Source organism: Struthio camelus, chromosome Z (assembly GCF_040807025.1).
Source record: "Struthio camelus isolate bStrCam1 chromosome Z, bStrCam1.hap1, whole genome shotgun sequence".
Classification (NCBI taxonomy): domain Eukaryota; kingdom Metazoa; phylum Chordata; class Aves; order Struthioniformes; family Struthionidae; genus Struthio; species Struthio camelus.
In genome coordinates, this window is record NC_090982.1 from 16,439,696 (window position 1) to 16,461,375 (window position 21,680).

Sequence of the window (21,680 nt, forward strand, 5' to 3'; positions counted from 1 at the left end):
AGACCGTATAAGAAACTTCACAAGAAACACTTCTTGCTAGGTTTCAAGCTTAGTTTTGCAAGCAAGAGCGATCTGAATGCACAGCCTGACATTTGGTGGCTTAGACTTAAACCTTTGACATTTCCTAGCCTTTGTCTTTTTTTCAGAGCTGGAATCTCTCTACAGAGAAGGCTGCTTCCTTAAAATGTTACAATTTAAAATCTTATATAAGTAAGTAATAACTTTGGCACAGAAGTAATAAGTATTTGAGTTGCAGGTAATATGAAAGTTAATTTAAGCCCTGATGTAATTTTATTCTCTCTTCATGCTCTATTCCACTGGTATTACGGGTTTATTGTCAAGATGAGAGTTGCAGGAAAAAAATGTTTATAGGTTCTCTGGTACCTACATCACTGTTTCTGAACAGGATAACTAATTCCCTTGAGAAAGCACTTTACTGAAGCAAAAAAATTCACTGCTCATGCTTCTTCCTCTGAAGATGAATGAGAGAAACCAAATAAATAGGTTAAGTGTAGGGAAATGCACATACCCTTCAGAAGCTACCTTTTTAAAGGAGGTTAGTTTTGTCTGCCATGACTTCAACATGCCTCCAGCTAGCTTCAGGGCTCAAGCTTTGACAAAACTCCCCAGTCGCATATACTGTCCGTGTATCGGCTTTCACACTGGCTACAGCCTGCACAAAGTCATTTGGATCATCTAGCAGGAAAACTGAACACATCTTGGGTCTGCCCTTAACTTGAATTCTGCCCCAGCAGGTAATGAGGGTGCTATAAGAGAAAATTGTGAAGCTCCAGAACTTGAATGCAAGCATTCGAGCATTCAACCAAGGGCTAAGCATCAGCCTTAGCTGTTCTTTGAAGTACTAGGGAATGGGATTGTTTACAGACATTCATTGCCTTAGGAATGTCTTTAAATTTTAATTTTAGACAACACATATCCTGGAACAGATAAACAGCTGAAGGAGAGCAAGCAGAAATGAGGTGATAAATTCCACAAGCCTGCAGAAGACAACCAGTATTTTCTTACTGACTTTGGATCATGTCACAGTTGGTTTTTATACCCTAAAAGACCCATGTTGTGCATAACGCAGACACAAGCGTCAGGATGTTTGCCTTGCATCAGCAGGGCATGTTTTAAAGAGCACGTGTTATGACTTTGAAGAACTGCGGGAGGACAAATCTATGATCCATTCTCTTTAGGAATACATGACTCACCTGTGTTCATTTAGGAAGTGCAGAGTGAAAGCTCCGCTTTAACCTCCAGTTATTTTTATTGGCATGGAGGCCTGGTGGGATTGCCAAGCAGAATCAAGGTTTGCAGGGTACCACCTTACATGAGTCCTAACAGTGTTGGACAGCCTAGATAATTATAACCAGTTCACCCATCTCTGTCCAGCAAGGCTTAAAAAATGCTCAAGAAATAGAGCTTCTTCGACTTCTAATGCATTAGATATTGGCTGGAAGGTGACTGGTGTGGTATCATTTGACATTGCTTGCTAACTGTGACCTTTGCTTAAATATTAAGCCTTTCGGGTGCAAAATATAGCCCAAAAACATGACAACATTATCATAATTTGTTCTCTTTCTTTCTTTTTGCTTTCAAAGTGCTTTATCTCTTTCTCTGTTACAGAACCAAGTGATCCTTTATTGTGACTTTTTCAAGCATATGGCTTGGTTAAGAAGTACCACTGGGGTTTTGTACAAGCAAGTTATGCCTCTTTTGAAAATTGTGGCTGGGAAATGAAACATTTCACTACCTATTTTAATTTTGGAGGAGGTAATATGTGAATAACTGAGGAGGATAAACCGTATCTGGGTATTATTTTTGCCTGGTGGTTTGCTTTTTTGGGGAAAACAAATAGTACTTTGAAAGGAAACCGTAACATTATGTTTTGTCCTAATTACATGTCATTTTCTAAGATTGTCAAACTTATTCACAGAGGCCAGAGCTTGATGCATCTTCTCTAATTGAGCAGTAACTTACTGTACAAGTACTCCCTCTGAAATGAGTGAAACTGATCACCATGCAGCACAGCTAAGTTTAGGTGAAGATACGTGTCTTCATCCTTAAATATCTGGATCTTATTTCTAATCTCCCATTGTTAAAAAACAGATTATGTCAGCTTTGTACTGAGCAGTAGTTTTGACTCGACTATAAAGTTACTAGTCCTGTTAGGTTCTCTGGGTCTCTTCTCATAGATAACAGATCTACCTTTAACCTTAGGAGAACTCAATACCTGGTCTGCAAGGGTCCATTTTGCTGTATCGCCTTGATTTCCAGAAGAAACGTGTCTCATGTCATGCTAGCAGCAGTTCACCTGCGCCTTTTCAACTGTCCGAGGCAGAGCAATATTTGAATCTGCTGTTGTAGAATTTATAAGATTTGCACTAGCATGTGTGTGGTATAAATACACAGTGGATATGTGTCCTTTTAAGCCAGGACCAGCCTATAAATAAGAAAACAAACAGCTTCCCAACAGTGCAAGGAAGCAACAACAGTCTTTTTAACCCACCCTATTTGTAATTGCCAATCATATGGATGAGCCTACATCTTTCTTCACCACAACAGAAGAAGATAATGACAAGGCATTAATTAATTCCATCTTCTGTCAAGCAAAACTGGCAGTTTTAGCTTCACAAACAAAGTGTTGATGTAAAGTTGTCTGACAGAAAAATTGCACATTTATTCAAAGCAGCTGACAGTACAATCTTGATTCAAAAGTCTGCAGAAGTGAGCATAAAACTGAGGATGAAAAGTTAGACCCAGTACAGGTAGTTTGTGCCAGGAACTGGCTCAGTGAGGCTCATTGGAGGACTTAAGTCTGCCTCATTGCAATTTGGCTCTGAATGACTACAGTCTAATCAGGCAGACAAGCCCATCCTCAGTCTACTCAGGTGTCTTCAGTAGTGTTGTCAAGAAGTGAAATATTTCCTCAAGCACTGGTGCTGTAGAACACCTTGTTTCACTTGTTTAACTTCTGGGTTAACTGTGAAAATCTTGCAATACAGTTTTTCAGCAAAGTGGAAGAAGACTTCTCAGAATATACCATATTTTATTTCTAAATCCACTGAAGTCTACTGAAAAGCTCCTATTGCTGTGAATTATGTTCAGTCTTTGTGTGTGCAGTTCAATTATTTCTCCCATGCTTTCAGTGAACCTACCATTTTTGTCAGACCTCCAAATGCAGACCAGATTCAGCATGCTACCCCTGAAGGATACCACAAGGTGTGAGAGGAAAATTGAGAGTGATAGGTCCTCTTACACGCACTCTATTATCTGCAGCTGAATGTCAGCAGGGCACAGTTCTCCCTCCTCCTCCACAGTAATGCAATCTGACACATATAAGGATTTACCCTTTTGAGCTAGACTGATTGCTCCTCACAGGGAAAAGCAGAAAAGTGTCATTGGAAGAGTCATCTAAAGGCATAGTGGCCTGAAAAATGGGGATTACTTTCCTCCCCTCTCCTCCCCACCAGCTGCACAGCACTTGCAGAGCCATTTATTTCAGAGGTAGTGTCCGCTACTTGGGGATGTATTGCCTGTGCTAAAAGTCACCAGAGAGGGAGTTAGGTTTGACGAGACACGTACTGCTTTTGACTGCTGGGGATACATCCATAGCACCTTCTGCGTATGCATGTAGCACTCCCAAAAGTTAGTACATGTAGCTGCTGGTCTAACTCTGGGTAGCAAAAGGGGTTATGAGAACAGCTTCACTGTGGGCAGCCACGTTAGCATGGTGTGATGATGAAGGCACTTGATAACCTTTCTCATTTTGCAGCGAAGCAAGCTGCCACAGATCTTGCAGTCCCCTCTGTTGGCTTAGCTGAGGAGTTAAGAAGTTCATCTTTGTCCTGTGATATTTACATAAATGCATTTCTCAGGGGCAAGAAATACCTTAGGCAGATCCAGTGAAATGAGCACCACAATTTATCTCCCTCGCCGCCTTACAGATCTGCAGTTTCAGCACTGTTTATGTAACTGATGGCTTTTGCTTATCCCCACAGAGCATGGCTATCAGTAACACATTATCTTCCCAGTTCATTTGTTCTTGCTGCCTGCATTGCATTAATTGTGCTAGAAATTTGCTTAAATGCAATTCCTTCCTGCAGTTGAGCTTAAGATGTCATGATTAAAAAGAATTTGCATGAGTCACTTGTGCTTCCCTCCTTTATATCATTAAAAGAGCTCTGTGCTATTTTCAGCCTCTTAGATGAGGCAATAAATTCATTTTTTTGGCTGCACTGCTGCCACGTACAAGAACTAACTTCAGGCACAGCTGCCATGTCTCCTGTCTTAATGGTAGGACTTCACACTTCTTACTTGGTAGTTTCCAGGTGAGAGGATGTATGCCTGCTGTACTCTGAGGCAAATTGTTGTGAGTTAGAAAGAGTAAATCCATAATTTTTCCCTCCATCATGCCTCCCCTTTCATGACAAAGTTTTCATTTATTTCCAGCAAGTTTTTTTTTTCTCCAAAAGTTTCAGCGATTCTCTCCCAATTTCGTGATAAGCTGTTCACTCTCAGAGAATGCATTGAGACTGGGAGCAATTTACTAAGCAACATTGCAATCTCAATCTCTTTGAAGAGCTTCAACCCTAGGGCTGGTCTATACTTAAGGTTTTATTGGCAAAAATACATGGATTGTGGCTCTGAGGGCTTTGTGCTTGCTTCACAGTTGCAATGGTAGACTCTGTAGTATAAATGTAGCTATTTTATGCCATTACTGTAAACTATTCAAAGGAGTTTGCCCATAGAGTTAAAACTGTGAGAAAATACAAACACAATCTGAATCAACAGCAGTTCAGTCAGTTCACACTAGCAATGGCTTCATCACTGTTGGCAATACTGTTAGGCAGAAATTCCTGGTTAGAAAACATAAGGAGCAAAGTTAGAGAATGGAGGTGTATGATCTTGTAGGGAATAGCTTCAGATGCAGCTGCTCTCCCAAGCAGCCCTCACTTGCCTACACAGCTGAGGCTTGCTAAAACCACACCAGAATATTGCTAGCCTGGGCTACTTTAAACTATTCCTGAAAGCCTGACGGAGCTGAGGAGAGCTAATCTGTCTCAGTGATTAACATCTATAATAGCTTTAACTGTTCCATCTGCAACCGTGAGTGTAAGTCTGTTCAGGAGTTTCCCAAACAGGGCTAGCCTATATCGGCAGCTAGAAGGTGGGTCTGAACTTTGGAGGCTGAGCTTTTAATACTGACTTCTGGTGGTACTTCTCGCATGGTCACAGCCCAGTCAGCATCTCCAGAGGACTAATATAGCTCTTTTTTAATAGGGCATAAGTGCATGTGGTTTTCCCTCCTATTATCTAGCCCTAGTAGGGATATTCTCATCTTATTCAGATGCAGCTGCAAAACATGTCACAGTGTAAAAGTTGGCTAAAAAACTATTTGGAGGAAAAATAAGCAAATAACCTAAAGAGAATAATGCCATAAGCTCTATAACCGCTGCAACCATCCTAGTGAATGCTACTCTGCCGGATGCAGGAAAACAGGTGAAATGAGTTAGTTTATCCTAAGACAACTGCTATCAAAGGAGCAATGGCATCTACAGCAATTGAGTCATAGTTATGCTAAGACTGAAGACTGTGGAATTTGGAACTATAGTATTTTCTTAACACTTAGAGATGAGCCCTCAAGGGCACGGCTAAAGGGTGAGAAAATTTTCTTCCTGTTGTTACAAAATATAGCAAGGATGCAATTCCTGAACATAAGCTACTTTAAAGAAAAGTAGGTGCAAAAGATAGATAAATAAGCAATTTTCTTTGCCAGTTGAGTTACATCTTTGTCTTCTTGTTCACATGTGACTTCTCCCAATCTAGAAATCCGTGAGCAGCCAAGCCATTTAGTAGTTCCATAAGTAAACATGTCAGTACACTTGCTGGAAGTTTTCCTCTCTACTTTATAAACTCTAGAGTTTAACCTGACACCTATCTGCTGGCTGAGCTGGGCAACGCCAAGATAGCAGTGTGAAGACATAGTTTAGTTTTAGTTTTTAATGACTGAAGTCATAGGCAGCTGAAAGAAAGCAAACTGGGAAACAGCAGAAATCCCTATGGCCCAAGGAAAGTGAAAACAGTTTTTCAGATGAACTCCCCCCTTAGCCTGTTTAAGACTGAATGGGCCAGTTAAGCGACGATCCACAATTCACATGGTTGGAGCTGGCCTGTTTCATTCCAGTTTGAACAGGGCAGGATGCGCCCTAGCAAACAATGGACCAGTTGGCAGATCAGGAGGCAGAGAAAGCCAGACTGGGAGCAGTACCGCGTCCTCTTGGCAAATGTATGTAATGTAACCTGGCTCTGAAGGGAACAAAAAACGCTCTCACCCATAACATGTCTCAGCTGAAGAGGATAATACATCCTAAACTGCTACAGCTGTTTTGCAAGTGAATATTTGACTATGCCCTAACATTTCTTAGCGGGTATAAATGACTACCATATAAGAAATGAAGCAGCCTTGATTTAGTATGATTCAATCACCACAGGAATCTTCCTGATGAAAGCTCATAAGTGCTTTATCTAGCTTTGCCTTTGAGGAGACAAAGCTTCCTCCTAAAAGTGTTCTTTGATTCGGCTCCTCTTATGCTACAACCTGTCTCTTTATCCGTTGCACCTTGCACTTGGCTTCCTTTTCAAGAAAATGTAGGCTGCCAGCTTTTAGATGGATTCAGCCTATCCCTGTGTAAACTGTTGTATGCGGACTCAGCTTTGTTTTCTAGCAGCTTAACAATTCAGTAATGGAGTACCTATTCGGAAAACATAGAACACTATTGTTAAATTTATAGCAAAATTAAGAGACTAAATCTGTGGTTTCTGGGTTCTGCTTGTCTGTCTGTTTGTTTGTTTGTATTTTGCATCTGTGGACTCAAATATTTTCTAGAGGCGAGGTGGGCCCCTTTGGAAAGTTCACACGTTTTGTAGTAGTTGCATCTTAAAGTTTCCTTTCCTTTTACAGCCCCTACAGAAGTAGAGCAGAAACCCAAAGGGGCTGGCAAGCTGTAATAAGTTTAAGTAAGCACTCTGGAAATGAGTGTGCTGCCCTACTCCACAGCTAGCCGACACAGAATTAAACCCCCACAGTCACAGGCCGTGGAGAACAGTGCTTTAGGAGCCAACTGTTAAAATGTCCCCGGCTTGTTAACAGCAGTGAGTAGGTGCTGTTAACACCTACTGCACAGTGGTTTTTTAGGTCCCTCAGCAGTACTTCTGCTTTTCATCCAAATTTTGTATTTTTACTGTCAGCTTCACCACCAGAGACTGACCATCTGCCTCTTACTGTTAAACATCATCCTTTTTTTTCTTAACAATATACTTTGCTTTCTTTCCTGGTTTACACAGGCTAGTTGACAGCTCAAAATCCTTTTTATTAGCAGCACCTTGATTTCTCTCCCAAGTTTGCATGGACACCTCTCTTAAAGAACGAGTCTGTTAGTTCAGCTTCATTCTGGTTGTATTGTCCTGCCTCTTTATTGTTGAACGCCTGTCATCCATCAAACTCTATTCACAGTTGAAATCAACAGCAAATAAAAGGAAACAAATAAGTCAGCACAGTGCTGCACAGAAGTGGAGCTAGCAAGCATGGAGATGGATGAAAAGCCACTGAGCCCAAATTGTGCTGATTGAGCTGCCCTGCAGCTGTTCTGGTTGAGCTACTTCATCACTGCTGTAGAGACAATGAGAGATGTAAAACTTCAGCTGTGCTGTGGACGTTTCATGTCCATGGATATGAGCATGCTTGGGATTTTTCTTTAATCACAGGGTAACTGCAAATTTGCCCTATCCCTTCATGCAGATCAAGTCACAGGTCTATGCTACGGCAGACATGGCCTGTCACCAAACACAGAATGCAGAGATGAAGTCTACTACAGACTTGTAGTATTTATGAATCTGTGAAACAAGGGGGAATCTATCTTCTTTCTTGCGCTTCTAGTTTCTAAGCCTTAGGCTTGAATGACTTTTTTCTAGTTAAGCACATGTATTACCACTGTAATGTTCTCCTTATTATCTTTAACGTATTGCAATATCAGTGGGGAATACCACTCACAGACAGACAATGTAAGTCACTTCTAGTGCCTACCCAAAGTTACGCAGAGTGACGTTCTTAGTATAGGTATGAAATTAGGCAACCTACATCTCCAATTAACGTATCCTAGACTGCCCTTTCTTTGTGCGTACAGGCTGTGCCCACATCAGTATTTTGGCTGAGATCAATAGTGTGATTTTTCGTGAATTCATTGCTCTTCCCTCAGCCATACTTATAATTGCTTCAAACATGAGGTCATTCACACTATATGATGAGACTGTGGAGTTACAGGTGAGAATCCTTCTGGAGGAAACAAAATACATCAGATATTCTCCAAACCCCAGTGGAAACACAAATATCCAGATCAAGGATATCCTTCTGACATTATGGTAATGTTTGGTCAAGGGAATGAAACAATCTAACATAAAACCTTGAATTACTTACAGGGTAGATCTAGAAATCTCATTAGCAGCTGCTCCAGTCTTGTGATCCACTCCTACCGCACTGCATTGCTTGCTAATGCAAACATAGCCATAGAGGCATCCACACAAGGACCAAACGCTGAAGGCTTGGGAAGTCCAAAAATGCTGTAGGGTAGGATGCACGGGGGCCTTGGCAGGAAAGGATGCTTTAGTGCTTTAATAAGAAAAGCACACAGCTCTATTTTAGATTTGCATTTGTACAGCAGGAGAGCGTACAGGTGTCACAGAGAATTAGAGCCCCGGTAGGTAAAAATGCTCTACAGAATAAAAAGAAGAGGTTCCTTTGTCTTCAGATTACCCCAATCTGCTCAACAGGACTGAGATTACCAAAGTGAACAGGAGGGAAAGAAAAGACATCAGAAAAAAGAATCCAGGGCAGAATAAACTAGATGCATCTCTTTCTGCTCACTTCCAAAGCAGAAATGCTCTGAGGACACCACAGCAGTGATGTGTGTTAAGAAAGCATGTGATAAGGTCATAGGATTAGATGACTGGGTTGTGGACTTCTCCACTAGAAAGAAAGCTCCCAATCTGGTTATTGCACGCTTCCATGGGTTTAAATACAGTCTATCTTGGTTGCAGGCTATCTGCTGACTCTTTGGACTATGTGGACATTCTAGGTCAGCTCATGGGAAGAGAAGGGGTCAGGTGTCTGCAGAACCTCTGCTGGAAAAATTTAAAAGCGCCTACAAGATTTCAGCACACAAGTTGCACTAATACTTTTGGCAGTCTTCCTCCACAATAAAGGATGTCTATTTGTGGCTGTCCAAAAGGCAAGACCCACCAGCCAATATGATTAGAAAGCATCCACATTAGAAGGACACGGATCTATAGTCACCATATCTGTATATCCATAGACAGATTACGACATAGACAAGCACTGATATAAAGTGCTAATCTGCTTGGAACAGCAAAATGGAAGGGCATCTCCAATGCATGGATTGTTTTGGGTAGCTAATGGTAGCACAGCGGAGAAGTGTGCATGAAAAGTAGTGGGTTTAAGAGAAACATCCAAGATTATAGAGTGAAGTAGCAACAGAGGGCAGCAATAGCTGTCCTTGTCTGACCAAAGACCACAGAACCATTTGAAGCTGCGTTATTAAATGAAAAGTATTTCAAATTTAGTAGGTGCACACAGTGCTGTGGTAGCATAAAGAATATTGTTTGGGACAGTCTCTATCTGGACTTGGCAATATAAATGCGCACGTTCAAGGGTGCTCCTGGGGGTGATTCATAAATCTCATTACGTCATTATCTTGTGCAGGGAAGAAGGCTGCAACCCTTAAAACTTCATTTCAAAGTTTAGTAAATGTTATCTGATTTAATTTAGCTTTCATCCACTATTATTCATTGTGGTTACTGGCATTGCTATAGCAAATCTAAAAGCAATTAAGCAACAGAATATGGCTTAATATGCTTAAGTAAACTTGTCCCTGGAGATGAAATTACCCGATATACTCTTATACTCTTCTTTGAGGCTTAAGCTTGATATGAAAATAAAATTGCAGAGGATCTTCTGCCGCACTTTACAGGCTATGTGCACTGTACCCCTGTGAGCAGTGCTCGTAACCTGACCTCTTACGCTAAGCAGTGATGAATATGGGCTGACTAGCTAGCTAATTGGCACACTTGGGGCACGTCCGCGTGGGCAAGCGCAGAGCAGCCAATTGTCAGGGCGCTGCGGGGGGTCCCCGGGGCCAGCAGGGCAGGGCAAGGGCTACCTTGCATTCATGCATCACTAGGGCACCGGGGATGAGAAACAGTCCTAAATTTGCCAGCAGCCCCGCTGCCGCCAGGGCCAGCCCTGGAGCCCGACTGCAGCCACCTTCCCCTCATCTGCAGCCTGCCAGCGTCAGCTCTCGCAGCGTCTGCACCGAAATCGAATACTTCCATCTTGCGCCTGCCCCTATCTGCTGTATCCTGTGTCAACCTGTTAAACACCTGCTAGGTTTTTCTTGCAGTGGTGGCTGACTCTCTGTGGCACACAACGCCATCTCCAGCTGCCTAAAGACACTTATTTTTCAGTCATTTGTTTTTGGACCCTTTCTTCTTTCTTTAGAAATGATGATGAAATATCAGGCCGGGTACAAAGCGTCATTGATAGGAATGGATCCAAACAAAGCAAAGCAACCTCTCAGAAGTGCTTGTTCTCACATAGGTAATAAAATGTCTTTGCTTTTGTAGGTGAGGGAGGAATGGATGTGTTGCCAGCGGACCTGAAAGGACTGTGGCCTTGTGAAAGTCCCGAAGTGGAGGAGAGTGCAAGGGTAAGTTTTCTTTTACCTTGTGCTTGTCAGAAATTTAGGGATTCATGTTCGCTTGGATGTGATGCTTTGTGACAACCAGCACCTTGTGGGATGGGCCCACATTTGCAGCTGTGAGAAGACTGTCTATTTTACACAGCAGGTTCTATCAGTGTAATCTGCATTTCTTCACTACAGATGGGTCTTCCCTTTGCTACTTCAAAATCTGGTGCAAAGGTTGGAATTAGGAAGATTTTTAACCAAAGTGTACCTTTTAGGAGGTCTCAAAGAAGTGCCGGCTCTCTTCCTGCCTTGTTAAACAGTTTGGGTAGTTGGTAGCCAGCTTGTTTCCAATCAATACGTGATCCTTCCTCATCACCAGTCAATCCTCCTCCAAGTCTTCCTCCAAGCTGTCTGTTCTTCTCGGGCCAGTCTACGATAGCTGCTGTCCCCAGCTTCTTTCATGAATTGGAAACCTGGATGCAGAGGATCCCTTCAGCTTGGGGAGGGGAGGTGTCTGAGAACCTGGTAACCTAGCAGAACAGGGCACAGATTGCTGCTGTGAAGTGTGGAAACGAGAAATTTTGTTGAAAAGAGGGTGAATGAGCTATTCTTTTTTTCTTCATTACTCTCAGCATGGTCATGGATAGTCGTATGTTTAAAAACAGCAAATGAATTTGTGAATAAGATTTTGCGAGTAGAACCGGAATGAACGAGCAAGTGAATTCTTAAAGGGTCAAGACTTTTATTTTCAGGACTTCTAGTATTCCTGAATATAAAGCATGTACAGATAAAGACAAAAACCAACCATTTTAAAAATAAAAGCCTCTCCAACATTTTTTATCATAAATTGGATTTTTAAATTGAAGTGAAAACTTGAATATACAGAGAGTATATAAATGCCTAAATTCATTAATTTTTTTTGACATTTCTCTAAATTAAAATAATAATCAAAGATTCCATAAGTTGCTAAACTGGGGCAGATCAGTAACTGATCACTTTGAAATACTAGTTTTAGATTTCCGCTATAAGTGCAGGGAAATTTTTCCTTTAACTTCAGTTAGTTAAATTTAGCTCCGTAACTAACTCTTTCATTTAGAGAAACATTTAACGATGAAAATGTAGCAAGTTACTGTCTTCTGATTTATGAATAAAAACTGTGTGTAAGAAGCTCAGATCAGCTAGCACTAAGATCTTAAAGGCCATGCTGAATAATCAGCTAAAGACAGTAACTGCAAAGACTTTGTTGGTTTAATAAATAAATCTAAATATCAAATCTGTTTTGAAAACATTTTCTTATATTTTTCTTAGAATAGTTGCTATTTTAATATACCATTTAAACAAGAACTTAAAAGCATTTTTTTCAAAATTATGTTTCCACAGAGCTAATTAAACCCAAAAGGGCCTGGCTGCCAATCTCATTAAAAGAAAGTAGGGAGAGGAGGGCAGATGTTCTATTAAACAACAAATCTGAATGTGAATAAATGTGCTTAGCAATTTAGAATTGACTAAATTGAACTGAATTTCATCCTCTTTGCTGGCAAAAAAAAACATTTAAGATTAAGTCTATACACACTGGCAAATCAATATGCCCTCAAGGGTACCAGTCAGTAATAATCAACCTTTCTTTAGGCAAATAATTTACACAAATACACAACACAAATAGGAAAAGTAAGGTTCAAACTGATACTTCAAACAAGTCAAAATTAAGCTTCCGTGTTCTGATTGAATCAGCTATTGAAATCATTCTAATTGAAATTAGTCCATCTTGGAATACGGACTTGCACAGGGGTTTCCAGACTTTTTGCAGTGCTTGTAATCAGTGGTCTGCTCAGTGTCGTAGTTTTTGTGGCAGCTTGTGTATTGCAAGCAGGACCTGTAACACTGCTGGGAAAGCTCTGAGCTGGAGTTTATATCACCCCTTGACTTTCTCTGGATTAAGTTAAGGTCCTATTTAAAGAAGAGGAGAAAAAGTTCAATGACTATGGAATGCAATTTGTTTTAATAATAAAGTACTTCCAATATCTGGGAGTGTAACAAAACACCAGAACAAAATCTAACTTAGCATTGTTTTCTCTTTGTTTTTTAAAAAGAGGTCTCGCTTCTTAATAATAACCCCCCACTGACGGAGGAGGCTTAATGGCAGAATTTCATAAGAGGGAGGCTGACTCAGTGTTATCACTGATGCAGTGGGAGCAGAATCAGCAAAATGTTAGCACAGAAAACTCAATAAAGAACACAAGAGCATCCTTACCAGCAAGTAATAAGATGAATTTGTTCAAAGCAAATGATGAAGAGCTGACATTTTCATTGATAACTTGTGAATGTTTAGCGGAAGAAGGAAGCCTGATATTTCAGGTCTGTATTTCCACAAAGGCTACATGAAGTTTTAGACATTTCCTTCCAAGCTTGAATTTGCTGAGAAAGAAAAAAACAAAGCAATTATCCTTTCTGCTGCTAAACAGTCAAATGGATAGTGTTATTTTTCATATAAGAAAAGCATCAGCTTTAGATTAATTCTGAAAAATCCGGACTCAGATCTAGTTGCAATGTTTTTAGGATACCAAGAGAAAGTTAACAGAAATCATCAGATAGAAATCAGCACATCTCTGTTATTTTCGATAGTCTACTTACTGCAAGCGGGGGCCTGAGCCATCATGAAGTTCCCTTCAGCCTTAACAAATAGCAAGGAGCGTCAAGCTATACTAAGTCCAGACTGTGCCCTCAACTGCATGGTTCAAGTCAATGGTAACTGCATAGATTTTAATAAAATGTAGAAATCTCTTTTAAAATATCTGTTAGATAACAATAATCATCACCCCTGAATACAGATTACGGGTACTGAAAAAGTATAAACAGATTTAGTGCTTGATCCTATTCATGAAACAAAGTAATATTCTCTATGACAAGACAGGAAAAATATGTTCTTCCTAAAGAGAGGCCACATGCAATGTGTTCAGAACTAGCCAAGCTTGGCCTGTAACTGAACAAGACAAAGTTTATGAATGATGTCTGGGGTTTTTTAGGTTTCTTCCTTCTTTTTTAAATAGCAAAATGTTTCTTCTTCATTGTTCTGTTTGAAACACATCCTGTATACTTCCAGCTCTTTTTGGACTGCAGTTTCAGAATACTCTGTACTCTATTATTTCAGCCTTTCTTACAACCCTAATTCAGAAAGGAGAATATGTTTGTGAGTGGGAGTAGCATAAACTGCAGCTGCTTTTCTTTATTTTTCACCATCATTACTGTTGACTAGTAACAGGAAAGATGACATATGTATATACCATTTGGTTTCTCTGCAACACTGCTCTACAGGAGGCTGGAAGATTATCTTGGTGAACAGCGCCTGATTTCAGCAAAACCATTAACAGAATGAGCAATAGGTTGAAAGAATTTGTCTTGCAGTGAGAGGGATTCTGCTATCTTGCCGGAAAGTTTTATCAAAAATAAACCCAAACCCAAATTTGCTCCGAACCCAAATTTACTCTTTCAGCAGTTTTATGATAGTTTTTACCACCAAAAAACCTAAGTGAGTCCAGTGAACTCTGGAAAGATTCGTTTCTGTGGGCAGCTGCTTAAAAACCAAAAATCAAACCAGACCCAGAACACCCCCCCTCCCACAAGCACGCCAATACACACTGTGACCTAAAACTTTACAGATAACTGAAAATGAAAGAGGCGTTGATATTTTCAGCACTCTAGAACACTTAAAAGTGGTCTGGGAGATATTCTTTCTGCATAGTATATGCATGCATGCATCCATACATATATATATATGTACACACACCTACAATTATGTGAAGCTAGTGATATTAAACACTGAACATCTCTGGTTGTCTGTAAAAGTTTAAACCTGCATGGCCTTCTGTCCCCTCTTCCCTGCCCCTCCAAGCAGTTAGGGACATATCATGCTGTCATATCAGACCGGAGGAACGCTACTGAAATTTAGAGAAGTTTATGCAGAAAAAAATCTAAGGCAAGGTATAAATGAGTTTGAAAGAGCAAAATCATTTATCTTCTGTGGCTAAAGCCTTCCATATTTGGCTGCTACCAGTTCTAATTACTGTTTTTCACAGGTCAAATTCTCTTCTCAGTCTCCCTGCCACAACTCACTTCATGCTGAAGTCAGTGGAGCTGGGCTAGGTAATGGAGAGGAGAATCTGTCTCAGTTATTCAATTCTGTCTCCGTCACTGCAAGACTATAGCAGTGTACAGCTGGAAAGGTTATGTGTGTGGAAGGAGGGGATGGAGAATTCAGTCCCTGGAGGCTGAAATGGTTCTCCCTGTAGGAGTAAAAGCAAAGAGCAAAGGATTGTTTTTCTCCATAGTTGTCAGAGTAGACCTGAGGCAGGAAAAGAAGGCACGACAAAATCTGCATTGCTGTGTTTAATTAGTGTTTAAGCTGATGTGAGCCTTATATTGGATTTGCCTGGTTTTTAAACGTACGGGACTCAAGCATGCAGACTTATCTATTTCTAATACACCTGCTGGTATATCTGAGAAAGCTGAGAACATTTTGAATTTTGAATGACAGCAGGTCAAAATTAAATGGCATTATTCTTAATTGTTATAGCAATAGCTTTGTGTACTCTTCTTTATCAAGCTTGGATATTCTTCATTCTTTGCTGGGGTGAAGAGTTTCATGCAACATCCTTTTCTGCTCATCACACTTTCTACTGTCAGACTATGCCAGTTCCTCAGCTCTTTCAAAATCCACCTGTTTCTCCACTTATTCATCATGAGGGTCTCTCATGCTATGACTGCAGTCTCTTCTAATCTAGACTCTTCTCCCAGTTTCTACTTTTTATATGAATCCATTCAAAATGTTGCTTCAGAAAAACGGCATGTTGTGTCTGGTGCTTTCATCCTCTTTCTCTGTACCCAGATCTCTCTACGAAGTCTCTACCCATGCCTCCTAAAAGCCTCTCATCAGCTTCCCTTTACATTTTGTCTCTGCTGCAAGTCCCAAGTCCCTACCTGGCACAGTTTCTGCTAATCATTCTTCTTATTTGCTTCTACTTTTATTTCAAGCTACTTCTTGCCTCCACCACAGGTGCTTATCTGCCTTTTGGACTCCTTTTCCCGGGATGACTCTGGTTTGGCAATCCCTGGAGGGGCGCATGTCTCTGCTCTTCAGTGCTTTTTCTCACTTATGTCACGATAACATTTACTGGACAAATTAGAAATCAGGGATTCGTTGTATTGAATGAGATACACTTGCTAAAGGAAAGTCTGTCTCCAGTCCAGATCATCTGCAGTCTTAGTAAATGCTTCAGATCCCCCAGAGAGCCGTGGCATAAAAATTCACCAGTTCTCTCTCTTCCATTAAAGTTTTGATGATTAATAGCAATGAACTATTTCCGTGTTATCTTTGTTTGCATAACTGGAATTTGTAGTTACAGTTATAACCTAGCTGAATACTCGGGGGAATACACTGTGTTTGGGTGTCTATGTGTAGAGACTTAAACAACTCTGCACTGTATATTTTGTCAATGGGCAACCCAAACAGTTTTACTAGCGCTAGAGAACTAACTTTTAGCTATAGAGCCTAATGTATTTAAGCTGCTGCAGAACAACGCTACTTTATTCTTTGTAGACAACTTTATTCTTTGTCTTGTCATTTTTATTGTTCTAATGGCACTGAATAAAACTGTGCATCTGTTCCTCAGGAAGGACTTAATCCAAAGCTCATTGAACGCATTCAGAGAACCTCCATTGGGCTTTGGATCAAGCTCTTTAGTCCACAAACAAATGCTCTTTGTTAGGATATGTTCTTCAACTACTGTCTGGAAAGTTACAGAGGTTTCCTACTTCTAAAATAATAATTGCTCTTTAAATCTTTTTTGCTATGCCCATGTAGTTGGACGGACAATATGGAACTGTACGTACTTTTTGAAATATCGTAGTCTGTGATTATCTTGCCTCCGCAGTTGATATAAATATTTAGCCTGTAACACTGTGGTGAGACATAGTTGTATATTCATATTACTCTTTCTATGCATGCGGGAATTCACAAAGTATGTAGGGATACACTCCCTGTGCCCGAGGATGTTCAGGCTCTGTCAGACAAGCTAGACAAAGGCAAGACGTCCTTCAGGACTGCCTTATGTTGATGTTATTGATGAAGCAGACTTGAAAGAAGGATTTGTAGAATAAAGAGGGATACTACTCAATGGGATTTTTTTCTGTGCTTAGAAGAAGGAACAGGATGAAAAGAGACACAAAGCCCACAGTAGGGGAAAGAAGCCAAGGGTATTAGAGAAGAGAGTACAAAGGGGCTAAGGTAAAACAGGAGTAATCAAAGCAGAAACGCTAGCTATAAAGAGCTGAAATGAAACCTCTCAGCTCCAGATTTGCACTGACTGCATTTTCCACGAGAAGGAAGGGCCCTGAGTCAGTTATGCAGGAGTATCCCCCTGAGCTGCAATAACAACATTACAGTTGCTGAGTATTTTCAGGTTTTCTTGTGAAGAGGAGCTAACAGTGGCATTTCCCTGTGAACTAAAGAAAACATGTTGCCAGTGAAGCTTAGCTGCTTTTACAACTGCAGAACAGAGTAAGTTTCTCATGTGGGCGTAGATTACGCAGATGCTATTGGGTATAACTCCTCTGACAGAATTGCTCACAGTAGAAAACACTACACCATGTGTAAGTGCTGGCAGGACTACACATGTAGTTTGTAAGCTGAGGATTGCTAAAACAGTTTATGAAGCCAGTACTAAAATATTACTCACTCAAGGAGTCAATGAGATTACTCATGTAGCTAGCTGCCGACAGAGATCTTGCCAAGCTATTTTACCACGTAATAGATGTGTGTAAATGAGCCTGTTAGTCAGCCAAATAACTTTAGAACGTATTTTTTGAGTTCATATTATGCTAGGACTTGGGCTCCCTAGCCACAGCCAAGGTCCTGTTATGTTCTGTGAACATCCGCTAACGGCCAGCCTCTGTCCTAAAATTCATACAACCCATGCAGACAAATAAGGGAAAGTGCCTTGCCTTCAGTCACATCGCAGGTCACTAGCAGCGCCAGGAATAGGACAGGAATCTCTCGTCAGTTCCTGACTGGCAGCTCGCTGCCTCTGTAATATTCAACACTTTGTCCCTCTGCCAAATATAAAGCATTTATGAATGTGACCTCCACGCTTCCCACAGCTCTTCTGCTAACTGACTGATGGATCTCTGCATTCATTAGGGTTTTATGAAATGCACAGAGAATACACCGAAGTTCCATTTTCATCTCATACACACGTTACCACAAAACAGTGCACTCCTTCATTCAGCTTATCTGCATGTTATTCTGCAGTCAGAGAAATAACCAGAACCACAAGGAAAGGAAAGAGAATCTAATCGCAGTAGTTCTGACAGCTAATTTAAAATACTTAAAAATCTGCATCTCAAGCAAATCTTATTTTTCATGCTCAGTGAAATTCAGCGTGGAGGCTATCAGATCAGCCATCACCTTTCAGAACCGCATTTCATTTTATAAATGTTATAAAAGTGTTAGCCATATCCAGCATCATTATAAGAGTATTTTCCCTTCTTTCTTTATTCTGCACTCCTCTCAGCTTCATTGGGAGTTCACAGAGAACGAGAACAGCCTACTGGGTTGTAAAATAGCAGCACTGAAAGAATTTCTTCCTTATCAGAAGCGGTATCCCACTTGATTTTTTTCTCCTTTTGAAGGCTCATTGCATATGAATAGAAAATCTACTTCATTGAAACTGGACTCTGGTATACTGACAAAGTCCCAAAGCAGGGGCTGAATAACTTCTCAGCCTACTGGATAAAGCAGCAGCAGCAGATGTTGTTATCCTTTCTCCCCACCATTTCTCTCTCCTTTCTTTCAAACACCCTTATCTTTCATTTTCTTCTCTCTGGTTCCCCATCCTGAGTCTTCTTGTGCCTTTTCCCCTTCCCAACTCCAGGCACTCTTCGTTTCTCCTTTGTTGAGGTGGTGCCATTCTTCTTGTACCCATTGAAGAGGACACATCCGTGTAGAAGCAGACTGTAAACTAGGTCAGTTTATGTGGCAGAGGAAAAAAAAAAGGTAGAAATAAGCACCTTTTTGTACAACAATAAGGTTTCACATCAGTATGTGGCCTGTTGTCAGAGAGGGTGAGCATCTGCAGACTTCTGTGGGTGGCCAATGCACCTGGAACTGAGGCTGTTCCTCAGGGGTCACCTTCCTCAAAATGGTCTAGCTCAGCTCATCCCACTCTGAGTCCAGCCACCCCCCCCCGCATATACTAAAAGTTATGTTGCGTTTGACTGCTGTGGGAGCAAAGTGGGACTCTTCCACCGTGCGGTAGGAACAGGCGGCACTGGCCACAAACTAGAAAACGTTGTAGGTTTTGCAGCCCCCTCACAGGACTACGGCATGTAAGCCAAAGTTCAGATGCTCCGTAACACTTCCCTGAGCTTTCCTAAGGGCATCATACTCATCCCAGAAGCCATAGTAGTCATATTTTCTGACATGTTCTGCACAACCTTTGGAGTTGGCCAGATGTTGGGAGGAAGAATGAGGTCATCTAGATGGTGACAGATCCCTTCTCAGTTCACAGGACACAAAGAGCAGACCTGAAAGGAAAGGAGACACAAGGAACCACCATTTTGCTATAAAAACAGCTGCTCTTGTTGACAAATATCGTGTTAATCTGGTTGATTTTCGTACTCCTACTTTCATCTTTCCTTTCAGGACAATATTGATGAATATTGCCATTCATTTGTTAGGCAAATATAATTTATCTTCAAAGTTAAAATTAGGGGAGGCTGCACTCTGGCAATGATTAGTTCCTTTTTCCCTCTACCTGAAGCTGTCTGAAATGGTGTAAGCAAGTCATAGAGCATTAACAAAACACATCTTTAGAACAGAACTTTAAGACATAATTTTATTCTGCTGTTGTAACTGTTAAAAATGCAAATTAGAAGTAAAAGGCAAAACTCATTAAAATATACATGATGAAATAGCATTTGACTTCCTCTGCGGTATATTAGTCATGTTCTACCTAATTAATACTAAGTAAATGCATCCTCCCCACAAGGGGAAAAAATCAAAATTAAAACGGTATCAGTATCATCTGGAATTTTTTTTTTATCTAATGAAACAAAATAAGGATTGCAGTCACACAGCTCATCCCAATTCTGTACAAGGCCAGTAAAGCAGGAGAGGAGCAAAATATAATTGTTGTAAGAGGAGGACAGGGGGTGAGAACCCAGGAAGCACCGGCAAAGAGGAGCTCTGAAGTAAGTTCCCCCTTTGGCAGTGTAACACCTTTGACCACTGTGAATGTCAGTTTTTTCTCTCTAGTGCAGTATTGCTAGTCCTCAAACTTTAAGGGCTTCAAAAAGCATGAGACTGGACTACACTTAGTTTAATTACATTCCTAAAGCCTGAAGGTGACTCTTTTTCATGCTGCTGAAGTTTTCTGCAACCGAGAGTCAAAAATTCGCTTTCCCCTTCCTTCTCCCTCCCTCTTTCATGATAGTTTGGCTTACTAGGTTTCTAGCAGCTGGAGTTTTTAAAAACTGCCCAAATGTGCTCAGACCTGTGAACCTGTGATACATCCAAAACAGATGCAATGCCAGCACTCCTCTTTCTCTCTTTCCTCAGTAGCCCCACATTGCCATTTGGACTGAGCATCTCGCTGTGGGAGCATGCACTCTTATACCTGCACGAGCTGCCTAGACCTTTGAGGCAGGGCGGTGGGAGCGAGCAGGGATGCGTGTCCATTCACTCCCTGCTTCAGTCAGGTGCTGTGGGCGCAGCTTTCCTCTGGTATCTACCTCCTCCCCACAAATAAACTGCCATGAATGGCGTTGTACTGTGCTTTGGGCACACAGCCTTGCACAGCTGCACCATGTCCCAGGATCAGGACAGGAGCCCTGTCCCTGGGTGGGTAACCAAACTGCGGACAATCCTGGGAACATTCCTGGGTGGCTGAAAGAATCCTGCGGAGCGGCAACTGCCCCCCCCGCCGCCCCCAGGTTGTGCTAGTGGTAAGTTTAAAATGTGCATAGCAGAAGACAGTTCTTGACCCAGAGAATTTACAGCAAAGTTTGAAAGAGGAAAAACACATGGCTACAGACGTGTAGGATGGCAAGCATTTCCCGGGGGCAAAGACCTTGCTGGGGTTTTATCTGTATCACAGTCTGCGCTTTAAAACACATATATTTCATAAGAGGGTCTTGGCTACATATTATAAATTACTAATATACTTTTTGCTAAGCTTAACAGCACGAGATTACGAGTCTGCAGTTATGTGTCTGTGCATCTATTTCCTTACACCATTAGCTTTTATTATGAGCGTTTCACTCTCACTGCATTCAGGTAGCACATGTCCACGTGTGTGTGTGCGTCTCTGTCCTTGAGTTCTAACCCAAGGATGCAGTAGCTGAATTATCGACGGCAGCGTGTAACCTCCCATTTAAACCATGGCACCTGAAGACTGGAGCGTGGCAAATGTGACACCAAACTCCAATAAAGGCTCCAGATAACTAGAGGCTTGTAAACCTCATGCCTATACTGTGCAAATACAGACATGATAATTGGGTTAGAATTAAAGGACACCTGGATTAATACAATCGACCTGGGAAAAGTCAACATAGCTTCTGTCAAGAAAAGCCCTGCCTTAAACAAACCTCTCGGAGGTCTCTGAAAGGGTCAACAAAAATCCCTATCCAGGGTGATTTAATTTTCGTATCAGACTGGATTTCTAAAAGTCTCCTGACAATGTTCCTCACCAAAGGTTTTTAAGGAGACTAAGGAGCAATAGCATAGTAGGAAAGGTCCTGGCATGGAAAAGTAAATGGTTAAAAGATAAGAAGTAAATTGCAGAAATAAATGATCAGTTCTTGCAATGGAGGGAAGTCACATAGGGAGTTCTGCAAAGATCAGTGCTAGGGTCTGCGCTGTTCAAT

The 21,680-nt window shown here is 41.1% G+C and overlaps 1 protein-coding gene across 4 annotated transcripts in view; it reads left to right on the plus strand.

Moving 5' to 3' along the window:
* Positions 1-21,680, plus strand: part of PALM2AKAP2 (PALM2 and AKAP2 fusion) — a 275,215-nt gene that overhangs the window by 151,848 nt on the left and 101,687 nt on the right. For all 4 annotated transcript variants that reach the window (XM_068927120.1, XM_068927117.1, XM_068927118.1 and 1 more), the window contains one exon: positions 10,702-10,784. In XM_068927120.1, the coding sequence (XP_068783221.1) occupies positions 10,702-10,784 (83 nt within the window). The remainder of the gene's footprint in view (positions 1-10,701; positions 10,785-21,680) is intronic.